This window comes from Haliotis rubra, unplaced genomic scaffold, assembly GCF_003918875.1.
Source record: "Haliotis rubra isolate DU_JTF1 unplaced genomic scaffold, ASM391887v1 Scf1650, whole genome shotgun sequence".
NCBI lineage: Eukaryota > Metazoa > Mollusca > Gastropoda > Lepetellida > Haliotidae > Haliotis > Haliotis rubra.
Window position 1 is genome coordinate 107,262 of NW_025765615.1, and position 12,772 is coordinate 120,033.

A 12,772-nucleotide genomic window follows, 5' to 3' on the forward strand; every position below is an offset into this window, starting at 1 on the left:
AGTAAGGTCTAGCCAGTTCAAGACTGTTTTCAAGCTCACATTATAATGTGTATCGGCTCTGCAGTTTATGATAATCATAACTGAGGCTTGCAACAAGACCTGGAATGAGGTCCTCTTTGAGATGATTTTCTTAACCTTTGTCATTTTAAGACATCATTATATGTTTCACAAGAAATGCATGGTCTTCACTTCAAGTGTTTTTTATCTCAGTACTTATGAAGTTTAATCATGACTTTGTTAAATGTTGATTTTCTTTCCATGCTTTATTGTGTAATGAATATAAGCTCTGTTTGTAGGGATGTTTATCTACATATTTGACAACGTTATTTACTGGTAAGTGAGACTCAGGTCCAGCTTACAGGAGTGAGGTCAGAGGTCCACGTAATCATGTCGCCACTTGGTTGTGGCAAGTATAGATGTGAGTGAGTGAGTTTAGTTTTACGCCGGTTTCAGCAATATCCCGGCAATATCACGTCGAGGGACACAAGAAATGGGCTTCACACATTGAAACCATATTGGGAATCGAACCCGGGTCTTCGGAGTGAGGAGCAAACGCTTTAACCACTAGGCTACCCCACCGTCCCTACACATGTACAGATGTGCAAGTGCAGATGAGATATCTCCCTACAGTACCTGGACTTTGTGTTTAGGTGTCGTGTGACAGTCTTTATCACCATCACGTGACGCCGGCATATGACCTATATAACAAGGAAGCCAAACCTCCAGGCAGGTGTGTGCTGTACCGTCGCGACATATTCTAGTAAAGCTGTCTTCTCCAGATATATTTTACAGGAAAATCTGCGAAATATATACGTGAGTATCGTAGATTATGTAATATCTATACTGGCCTTGATTTAAGTTTACACAATCAGGCGTCAGGACAAACAGGTAAACCCTTCATTGTCACTCCCACCTCAGACCCCATTCCTCGAAGTGTGTTGTGTGTGATGCATATGATATTGTACTTACAAACAAGGAACTACTCTACCTAACGTTGTGACAGTGAATCGGGGTGTTAATTGTCAGATATTAGGGTGAGATAGATTCCGTTTCTTTCTAAACATCAAGCTGGAAGGTTCCAGACTTGACAGCGAATGACATTGAGGTGTACAATATCGTCAATTGTAGTGCATGAAGTGGGCGTTACCGTCGTCACGTGACATGTACATGTTATCTTAGACACGTAACTGTGCAGGGATCAGTTAGACATATCTCTACATTCAGCGTATGTCGGGTATGTAGATCAAGGAACAAGAGTTGCGGGTGGATATATAGTTAGTGGTTTTAGGTGAATCATTTTGTGGGAAATAGAGTGGTATTGTTATAGGTAGAACGAGGGGCATGACATGGCGGTAGATAGTTTATCGTGTGCCCGTACACGCCTCTACATCCTCCCGATTCACACGCCCACCTCCTCCCACCCATCCTACTCATATCCGCCTCTCCCTCAACTTTTGTGTTCTCTCCTACCCGTACCCGCCTCCTACCCGTACATGTCTTTCCCATCTACCCGTACCTCCCTCTGACTCTACCCATACCCACCTCTCACACTTCACCTGTTCTCCCACCTACCCGTAGATGCGTCTCTCCCTCCTCCTGAAGTTTCCTTCCCACCCGTACATCTTCTACCTCCTCCCCGCCCTACTTTCCTCCCCACCTCTCTCCTACAAGTACCAGCCCCTTCCTCTTCCAAACCTCAAGCCTAATATAAGTACCCGCCTCTCACCATCCCCTGCTCTCCCTCCTACCAGTACCCGACTCTCACCATCCCCTGCTCTCCCTCCTATCAGTACCCGCCTCTCACCATCTCCCTGCTCTCCCTCCTACCAGTACCTGCTTTCCCTCCTACCAGTACCCGCCTCTCACCATTCCCCTGCTCTCCCTCCTACCAGTACCCGCCTCTCACCATCCCCCTGCTCTCCCTCCTACCAGTACCCGCCTCTCACCATCCCCCTGCTCTCCCTCCTACCAGTACCCGCCTCTCACCATTCCCCTGCTCTCCCTCCTACCAGTACCCGCCTCTCACCATCCCCCTGCTCTCCCTCCTACCAGTACCCGCCTCTCACCATCCCTCTGTCTCTCCCTCCTACCAGTAGCTGACTCTCACCATCCCCCCTGCTTTCCCCTCCTACCAGTACCCGCCTCTCATCATCCCCATGCTCTCTCCCTCCTACCACAACCCGCTCTCTCACCATTCCCCTGCTCTCTCCCTCCTACTCAGTACCTGCCTCTCACCATTCCCTGCTCTCCTCCTACCAGTACCCTGCCTCTGACCATTCCCCCTGCTCTCCTCCCTACCAGTACCCGCCTCTCACCATTCCCCTGTTTCTCCCCAACCAGTACCTGCCTCTCACCATTCCCCTGCTCTCCCTCTCCACTCAGTACCTGCCTCTCACCATTCCCCCCTCTCTTCCTCCTACCAGTACCTGCCTCCTCTCACCATTCCCCCTGCTCTCCCTCCTACCAGTACCCGCCTCACCATTCCCCATGCTCTCCCTCCCACCAGTACCTGCCTCTCACCATTCCCCCATGTTTCTCTCCCTCCTACCAGTACCTGCCTCTCACCATTCCCCCTGTTTCTCCCCAACCAGTACCTGCCTCTCACTCATTCCCCTGCTCTCCTCCCACCAGTACCCGCCTCTCACCATTCCCCTGCTCTCCCTCCTACCAGTACCTGCCTCTCACCATTCCCCTGCTCTCCCTCCTACCAGTACCCGCCTCTCACCATTCCCCTGCTCTCCCTCCTACCAGTACCCGCCTCTCACCATTCCTATGCTCTCCCTCCTACCAGTACCCGCCTCTCACCATCCCCCTGCTCTCCCTCCTACCAGTACCCGCCTCTCACCATCCCCATGCTCTCCCTCCTACAAGTACCCGCCTCACTATCCTGTCCTTCTTAATCGTACACACCTTTCCCTCTTCCAGTTCTCCTCGACCCCGCCCTCCCTCCTCCCGACCATCCCTCCTCCTCCTACCTTCCCTCCCTCCCTCCCCCTCCTCCTCCCACCTGCTACTCCCTCCTCCTCCTACTCTACCCTTATACCCTGTACCTGGTTTCTGCCCCTCTTCCTCCCCCCCTACTCAGTACCCGACTCTCACTCATCCTATGCATTCCCTCCTACCCATACCCACAGTTCACTGATCACCTGGTCGTCCCTTTCCCGTACCCTCAACTCTTGCTCCAACACATCTCTCTCTCCTTCCGGTACCCACATCGCCCTCCTCCCAGTCTTTCCACCTTCTCTATCCTACTGGTACCGCCCTCTCCCTCCTCCCAGTCTATCCACCTTCTCTGTCCTACCGGTACCCACCTCCCCCTCCTCCCAGTCTCTCCACCCTGTCTTTCTTACTGGTACACGCCTCTCCGTCTTTCCCACCTCTCCCTCTTTCCATCCTTCTCGTACCCGCCTCTCCCCCTTCTCGTATCCGCCTCACCCTCAAACTTACCTCCTAGCACCACCACACACACACACACCCACACACCCACACACCCCCCCCCATCCCTCGTCTCTTACTCCTCTCCGTGTCTATTTTATCCTCTTCTGTTTTCATGACATAGTCAACTCAATCTAAGATGAGGTTTTGTACTCAGAAATTCGAAATTGAAAGATTGCTTACCTTTCACTCTTCCCCGATTTGTTGTAATGTACTTACAGGTGTAAAATTGAAATTCATCGTTGATCAACTTAATTTTAGCATATATTTGGAATCGATATGTTTTTCTCGATAAGATATTTATATTTTGAGTGAACTGGTGTAGGGACAGTGGTGTTTTTGTTTCAGAATGGACGACTTCCCCAAATGTTCTGTCTGTCAGCAGCAGTTTACTCTGCAAGGCCCCACCCCCTACCTACTGCCCTGTCTACACGCCGTGTGTGAGACGTGTGTGACATCTGCAGCTGGTGGTGTGATATCATGCTCTACATGTCAGAGGGAGGTCAACCTCACAGACACAAGCCTCCAGAAGGATGCAGTGAGACAGAAGGAAATATTCCATCTGACAGTCAAACATCGCCCCACAGAGCTTCTCTGTACAAATGAAGATGACGGCAACCAGGCTGTGTGTTGGTGTCCAGAGTGTGAAGACTTCCTCTGTGAATACTGCCAGAACATGCACAACAGCGTTAAAGCTACCAGACGACATGTTGTTGAAACCATTGTAGACACAGCACCAGGAAGCATGCAGGCTGAACCAGTTTGCAAACTTCACAATCCTTATCCTCTTGAATATTTTGATAAAAGCTGCAACATTTTAATCTGTTACAAATGCAGACTTGGCGACCATGGTGAGCACGATGTTGGAGATGCAGTTGTGGTTGCTGATGCTGCTCAAGTGCGGATAGAACAACATGGGAAGAACGTGACTGCACATCATACGTCTCACCAAGCATATCTGAAGAGCATCAACAAAGCCGTGAATGACACCAAGAAGACAAGCAGTGCTGTGAAGGAGACCATCCACCACACTTTCCATTCCCTGAGGACACAACTCGATCAAAGAGAGAAGGAGCTGATCATCGATCTTGACAATCAGACGAAGCAGAAACTGTCAAATCTCCACACAGAGCAAGTTACCTCTGAAGGCGAGAGTGAACGATGCAAGTGGACCTCAGACTACATCAAGACAGTGCTCAGATATGCTTCAAACTCGGGCTTCCTGACACTGGAGAGTTCAATACAAGAAACAGCAAAGACCCACCTCAGATCAGTTCCACCAGAGCTGCACCATTCATCTGCAGTCACCTTCAACATGAGAGGACTGGAGAAATTGAAATCCGACATTTCTAAGTTTGGGTCTCTCGTTGGAGATGGATCAGCATCTGATGAACACACACTGAGGGGTACTTACTTCTTGCTCTGGCAATATATGTTACTTCTGACTCAATATGTCTCACATTTGATTTTTCTTTCAGTATTTCCTAGCATACTGTCAAGTATTTCTTATCAGGCTTTATCAGAAAAAATGATATCTTGTTGATGTTTCTCTTGACCATTCATTTAATTTGATTTTAAGATGGTGTGCTGATGCTAGTTCTATTCCGTTCTAACAAAAACTCGGTGAAACATAAACTGATCGATCTGTAACAATTGTGGGTTATTTTACAGACAGAGGTACACAGACAGATGACATCCATCTACCTGACCCGGAGAACACACTCAAGCATGTAAGTACTTCTTAGTAAGCATACATATATACGTCTCGTTGTCTCTGAAGTAATAATTATTGTCACCTGCGTACATATGATGTTCATATTGAACTTATGCTTGTATGTCAGAAGTGAAACAAGCCTACTGTTTTGTAAATCTTGGATTGCGACATTGAAATACATCCTTTTGTTTCAAGTTGAAGCTTCCAGAGGCCTCTAAGGATCCAACACCACTACCACAGTTTGGTGAGGTTACTTTCATTACTTTGCAAAACGTAAGAATGGAAAATCACGTTACTGTATGTGTCCCTTTATTTTTCATGTCATAATATCAGAAGCACATACTTCTAACTCCTGTATGATTTAAACAGAAATAGTTATGAATGGGCAGAAGATGGACCCATAAGCTATTTATCCAAAGGATATCTTAGTGATTAATATTTGAACAGATCTTGGTCTTTTCATGTTGATATGATACTGTGAAACTTGTACACTTAAAGGGCAAAAATCTGATACGTTATCAATACCCGTTTGTAATGGACAGAAGCTGAGGCTAAACAATGTTGAAATGTGACTATACTGAATTTACAGGGACCCAGGTCTGTCTTAGCCGATACTTTGCTGTGTACAAAGTTGGAATACCTCTCATTTTGAAACAAAGAAAGTCCCAAATATCGAAGTTACTGTTATGTCTTAATGTGTATGAGCACCGTTAATTTTGTTCTTCATGCCAGAGAATATTTTGCAGATGCAGGGACGAACACCTACAGTCTGGAATCAGGAACAGGGACCACGTTGACACTGCAGTGTGAGTATAATCAGTTCCTTGCTTGGTGATGCTGAGCAACTTGCTGTAACACCGATAGGTTATTGGCTGAAGCGCTCTTTCCTGACGTGTGACAATGCTGTCCAGGTTTGCTGCTGAAACCCTATGACATTGTGGACCTTGTGCACCATTGGAGTCCGATAGGGGTCTTGTTTTAGTGATTCCCATAGTCTGAACAAAGGATATGGTACTGGGTGTATTCAGGTTTCCGTATCTTCTGAACAAAGGATATGGTACTGGGTGTATTCAGGTTTTCATATATTCTGACCACAGGCTGTGGTACTGGATTTGGTCTTAAGGTTTGATCGTTAGAACACAGACTGTATTAGATGTCGTGATGGTGCCCGCCCTTTAATCATTCATTATAGCGCTGGGTGTAATGATGTCCGCCTTTAAACACTCATTATAGCGCTAGGTGTAGTGATACCCACCCTTTAAGCATTCATTATAGCGCTGGGTGTAGTGATGCCCGCCCTCTAAACATTCATTATAGCGCTGGGTGTAGTGATGTCCGCTTTTAAACACTCATTATAGCGCTAGGTGTAGCGATGTCAGCCTTTAAACACTCATTATAGCGCTAGGTTTAGTGATGCCCGCCCTTTAAACACTCATTATAGCGCTGGGTGTAGTGATGCCCGCCTTTAAACACTCATTATAGTGCTGGGTGTAGTGATGCCTGCCTTTAAACACTCATTAAAGCGGTAGGTGTAGTGATGCCCGCCTTTAAACACTCATTATAGCGCTGGGTGTAGCGATGTCCTCCTTTAAACATTCATTATAGCTCTTGGTGTAGTGATGTCCTCCTCTAAACACTCATTATAGCGCTAGGTGTAGTGATGCCCGCCTATGAACACTCATTATAGTGCTGGGTGTAGCGATGTCCTCCTTTAAACATTCATTATAGCGCTAGGTGTAGCGATGTCCTCCTTTAAACACTCATTATAGCGCTAGGTGTAGTGATGCCCGCCCTTTAAACACTCATTATAGCGTTGGGTATAGCGATGTCCGCCTTTAAACACTCATTATAGCGCTGGGTGTAGCGATGTCCGCCTTTGAACACTCATTATAGCGCTAGGTGTAGCGATGTCCTCCTTTAAACACTCTTTATAGGGTTGGGTGTAGCGATGTCCTCCTTTAAACACTCATTATAGCGCTAGGTGTAGTGATGTCCTCCTTTAAACACTCTTTATAGCGCTGGGTGTAGCGATGTCCTCCTTTAAACACTCATTATAGCGCTGGGTGTAGCGATGTCCTCCTTTAAACACTCTCTATAGCGTTGGGTGTAGCGATGTCCGCCTTTAAACACTCTTTATAGGGCTGGGTGTAGTGGTGGCCGCCTTTAAACACTAATTATAGCGCCGGGTGTAGTGATGTCCTCCTTTAAACACCCATTATAGCGCTGGGAGTAGTGATGTCCTCCTTTAAACACTCATTATAGCGCTGGGTGTAGCGATGTCCTCCTTTAAACACTCATTATAGCGCTGGGTGTAGTGATGTCCGCCCTTTAAACACTCATTATAGCGTTGGGTATAGCGATGTCCGCCTTTAAACATTCATTATAGCGCAGGGTGTAGTGATGCCTGCCTTTAAACACTCATTAAAGCGGTAGGTGTAGTGATGCCCGCCTTTAAACTCTCATTATAGCGCTGGGTGTAGCGATGTCCTCCTTTAAACACTCATTATAGCGCTTAAGTTATATTACATGCTCAACTGAGTTCCTGAGTTCCTTATGTGTATATTTTTAAAGAATTATATAGTCATTTCTTAACTTTAACAAGCAAAGAGATCTCAGTGATCAGCAAACTTATAATATAAAACAATCAAAATTCCACCTATATGGTGGCGGTCTGTAAATAATCGTGTCTGGCCCAGACAATCTTGTGATCAGCAGCATGAGTATCGATCTACGCAATCGGAATACGATGACATGTGTCAACTAAGTCAGCGAGCCTGACCTCCCAATCCCGTTAGTCGCCTCTTACGGCAAGCGTGGGGTATTATCAATTCTAACCCGGACCTTCACGGGTGTGTAAGCACTGGACATGGTGTTACCCGCCCTTTAAACTATAGGCATGCCACCGGTTCTAGTTTTTGGTAAGCCTGTGCAGTTTTATCGTCATGAGGTTTGTGGTGAAGAATTATTGGCTTTGAATATTGAGAGTTTTAGCGTCTTGTCATTTCCGATACTGTTTCTAGAAGATGTAACTTTCGTATGTATCAACAGAATCCATATTCCCTTATGTCATTCGAAAGCCTCGGAAGTATCGTTATAGACAGTAAACCATCAGCTTGAGGAAGCATGGGTCTAAAATTACATGTGTTTATTTTGTGTTGGCGCTTAGAGTAGGTGGTAAATATATTTGTAACTGAAGCTAGGACTATGGACACTCCACTAGGGTGTTGCCGAGGTGACCACTGCAGGTTAGCCAGACTGGGCGTCACGGAGGACATGGGATGTAATATGAATGTGTCTACAATAGGCCACCGAAATGCGTGTTTACACAATGAGATGTGTATTCGCAGCGACTGACTTACTCATGAATAGATGTACTTGATTTATTCTGACCCACAGAATTCAGTGTACTTGTAGGGACTCCAGTTGGAATTTGCCCCCAAAACTATATTACGAATATAAAGGGGCGACATATGGATGTGCAATCAAAAGCCGACGCAATCAATAAGGTCTACCTGGTTCTCACTAACTTGATCTGACTGGTCTACTGTCCCGTTGTCTAATGTCTAAACCAAGGGCCTAAATCACCACAAATTTGTTTCATTATCTTTGTTAACATTTAGAACAAATTCTTGGCTTTTGTTTATTGTGAAATAGCCCATTGTTGGTGTCAGTTTGTGTCAATCAGTGAGATGAAAGTCTAACGTTATAACAGGAAGATCTGACTGACTGAGTTTAGTTTTACGCCGCTTTTAGCAATATTCCAGCAATATCACGGCGGGGGACACCAGAAATGGGCTTAACACATTGTGCCCATGTGGGGAATCGAACCCGGGTCTTCGGCGTGACGAGCCAACGCTTTAACCACTAGGCTACCCCACCGCCCCCAAGGAAGATCTGAGGATTTGATGAGCTGTAATAAATATTATACTTTAGAAACATTTATACTTTGCGAAAATCGCTTTCATATAATAAATGAGTCATTTCAGACAGGACCTAAAGCAGATATTTCAATTTAGTTTTGAGAAATTAAACTGAAATACTTGATAATTATTAAAGGGTCAGAGTTTATACACATATTTGGATATTGACTAAAATGGGCATAACGCAGACTAAAAGTTGAGTGACGACTGTTGAACTATTTTCATATGAAATAAATGTTTTTCATATCACAAAATGTTCGCCCATTAATTAAATGTCAAATACCTGTGATATCGATCGGCCAGGGCGTCAGTCCTGCTGGTGAAATTGTATTTGATTCTTTCTTAGTAAAATCTTAAACGAACAGCCTTGAGATATACAACATTGGTTAATTCAAACCCATCTTTAAAACATTCATCTGCCCCAGTCAATACACATGACTCGACCACCTCCCCACATACAGCGAGTGTGTTGAAACTGGACACAGTGATTGAAGCGGACGTAGAAGTTACCTGTTGACACTGTGTCTGGTGAACACTCAGATGTAAAAATATCATCAAACAACTGCTTTTTATGTCTTATTGTTTAGTATACTGTATAAGAAGAGTTTAGAATACCAACAGTAATAGTTTTATCATGAAATGATGTTTATACATATGAGTTTTCATACGGAAATGTCTATTTCTGACTTCTGACAGCAAACCAGCTCAACTGACAGTGTCTGACAAAATGTTTCATGGAGTGTTTATTTCATTGTCAGTCAATATAAAACTGTATGAAAAACATTTAGAATACCCATACAAATATTTTCACAGTATAATTGTGTGTATTTAAGTGACAGTGGTGATACAATTCACACACAGACGAAAATGGCGGCCGATCATTCAGTGCGCTGTTTTGTAAACATTGAAACGAGGTTGACAATAACTTGACTAATTTGTTGTCTGAAGTCGGGAAATTTGTTAAACTGTAAACAAAATGTATATTTCCAGGTCCTAAACTACAACTGAACGCTACTCGAGCGAACACAGACATGTGCCACGTAACTAAAGTCGGTGAGCTGGTGAACTCGCCGTCCGTCATACAACACAGACACAGCGGCAGGTTACGGGAATATTGGGGTACATGTGCCTCCACCCCCATCCCCCTTCCTCCATCCCTCTCTACTGTCACCCCTGTCCCCCACACACCACGATACTGGGAGACCCACTCTAGGGTGCGTGTGATGAGTGGAGGGTGGTGGCGGTATCTTGTCCTGGAGATGGGTGTGGTGGGGGAGAGCCAGGTAGACAGTGAGAGGTGTGTTTGTTACCAGCGCAGCTCCTGGTGTGTCAGTGTAGAGAGATGTGACACACACCGGGGGAGACTCTGTACCAGGGTGTGGCAGCAGGGGGAGGAGGGGGAGTGTTACAGTAACACAATGTCTGACACACGCGGCACACAGGCCACCCTCCACTATGGCGTTGTGCTGGATGTGGGGAGGGGGAGACTCGCCTTCATCGACCTCGACAGAGAAGTTGTTTTAGCCAAGGTGGATGTTGAGTGGAGCGAGTCTCTTCTTCCCATGTTTGGTGTTGGGGAGCCAGGTGTCTACAAAGTCAACATGAAGGTGATAAGTGGGGCAGATATCACCATGACTGACACCAAGAAGTCACTTATTTATGACGCCCTGAATTAGACAATGAAATAAACATGACATTGTGTAAACTTGTAAGTGTGACTTATTTATTTCAACTGTCAAATGTAATTGTAGTGATTGAGGCGGACGTATAAGTTGTCTGTCTATGTGCTGTTTGTTGTGGACAAGAATGTAACGAAGTCAGTTAAATGTGTTGTTTTACTGCTTGACTGGATTCTCTTGTGAATGAGAAAGATTTTACATCCACACATGACTATTGTTATGATTATTATTCTGCAGTAGTTGACCAGTTTATCACACATTTCATACATGTCTGGGAAATATCACAACAAATAACTGAATCACAAATTCATCTAAAGTTGTTTCAAATCATGAATTTATCGCCATGTTTCGTTTCTTCTCTGTAATACAAATGTTTTAAATCCCCACATGAATATTGTTGTGATGAAATTATTGTAGTTGTGAATCCACATACGCCACAGTTGATGTCAGTGAAGAAATATGATGAAAGTGATTGAAGCGGACATAGAATGTCCCCGTTTACATGTTGTGACGTATATTCAGAAATACAATCAAGTTCGCAGAATCTTTTGTTTTCCTAATTAGTTGGATTCTATTGTCACTTAAATGTATTTCTAATCCACACGTGACTAGTTTATGGATTAACTGAAGCAGAAATGTCAGACTTAGAGGGGTACTGGCTTCTTCCCAGTTGTCAAACACTGTCCGCTAAAGTTCATCAGCTGCCATGGGTCGATTTGCCGGATAAAGTAACTGAGTGTGACGTGAGACTGGGCTGCCGTCTGTAAGGACAGCGGAAATATACTTGTACATTTTATCTGTACACATTTCTGAACACTGAAAGTGGTCAAATGTAATATATTTTATATTTAGGATTACATTTTCTCAGTTTCTTTGGGGGACTGAGTCCCAAGTGGTATTGTCATAAGGTAAAAATGCATCCCTAAATCAGTAGAGAATTACATCAGATTCCGTATATAGATTTGCAGTTTGGCTCATGAGTGATAACGGCTAGAGACTGTTTGGAGACAGAAAGTCTAGAGAGAATGGCGTTTAGCCATAAGTTAGAAATATATCCGTCGTGAGAAACAGAATACAATAACAAATCAATAAAGAGGGGAGAGTGACCGAACGTTACTTCCCGATAATTTTCTATCATAATATTCATGAGTGCTAGGACGGATACAGGATTAACGAATCAAAACAATGAGTTGAAACATGTGATCAATATCAGGCCAGGCTCGAACCATATAAATAGACAGGTTGGGCACTGAGAGAGTGGTGCTCGCTTTTAAGTTACGGAAGCCAGTCCACGCCACTCAGTCGCCCCGTGTGGTACGAGCCTACCCTTACTGTTGGTGAAGTTGTATTTAGAAATGGACTAAGGCAGAGAAAAAAACTATGTGAGTATAACTTGGTGTTGCGTTTATCTACCAATGTATGTGTGCCAGAATGTAATGCGGTTACTTAGGAGTCTAGAGCCTCGTTTCACAAAGCACTCAGATGATCGTAAGTTACTGAGCTAACCTCAGTGCAACGTTAAAGAACAGGAGTTAAGTTTAACCTTAGTAAAGGTTGCTTCGTGAAAGGAGGCCCTGGTCGCCCGACCCCTCACTCCTGGACTTAGCATCGTGCAACGGACAAAGCGAGTGGAGCGCCAGGGCTACAATATCCCCCTGACAACGGACCAAGCGAGTGGAGCGCCAGGGCTACAATATCCCCCTGACAACGGACCAAGCGAGTGGAGCGCCAGGGCTACAATATCCCCCTGACAACGGACCAAGCGAGTGGAGCGCCAGGGCTACAATATCCCCCTGACAACGGGAACGGCCACAAGGAGTAAGTAACTGTGGTAGGGTTTACTAACGCCCAAACGTTAGTTACGACAGTATTCAAAACCGCACTCTCAGACTGAGGCACGTAATCGCTAGCACGTGTGGTCGATGAAGATTACAAAGGGAGCGTGTTAATTTAACCAGTTCTCAGCTTGGGGTAAAGTGAATTTATCAATTCTATTTCAGAACCTCACAAAAGTATATTTACAT

The 12,772-nt window shown here is 45.0% G+C and overlaps 1 protein-coding gene across 1 annotated transcript; it reads left to right on the plus strand.

The window, feature by feature from the left end:
• The first annotated feature begins 762 nt into the window (after nucleotides 1-762).
• Nucleotides 763-10,774, plus strand: LOC124272001 (E3 ubiquitin-protein ligase TRIM56-like). The gene is made up of 6 exons (XM_046707172.1): nucleotides 763-813; nucleotides 3,784-4,841; nucleotides 5,107-5,165; nucleotides 5,345-5,393; nucleotides 5,896-5,955; nucleotides 10,060-10,774. Exons 2-6 carry the CDS (start codon nucleotides 3,785-3,787, stop codon nucleotides 10,743-10,745), a joined length of 1,911 nt encoding a protein of 636 aa, XP_046563128.1. The 5' UTR covers nucleotides 763-813; nucleotide 3,784; the 3' UTR covers nucleotides 10,746-10,774.
• Nucleotides 10,775-12,772: the final 1,998 nt, after the last annotated feature.

Bases quoted from the DNA above. Each gene is read 5' to 3' on its own strand.
- LOC124272001 (XM_046707172.1), top strand. From the start codon at position 3,785: ATGGACGACTTCCCCAAATGTTCTGTCTGTCAGCAGCAGTTTACTCTG. The intron at 4,842-5,106 runs GTACTTACTTCT...GTTATTTTACAG, and splicing joins TGATGAACACACACTGAGGG to ACAGAGGTACACAGACAGAT. The intron at 5,394-5,895 runs GTGAGGTTACTT...AATATTTTGCAG, and splicing joins AACACCACTACCACAGTTTG to ATGCAGGGACGAACACCTAC.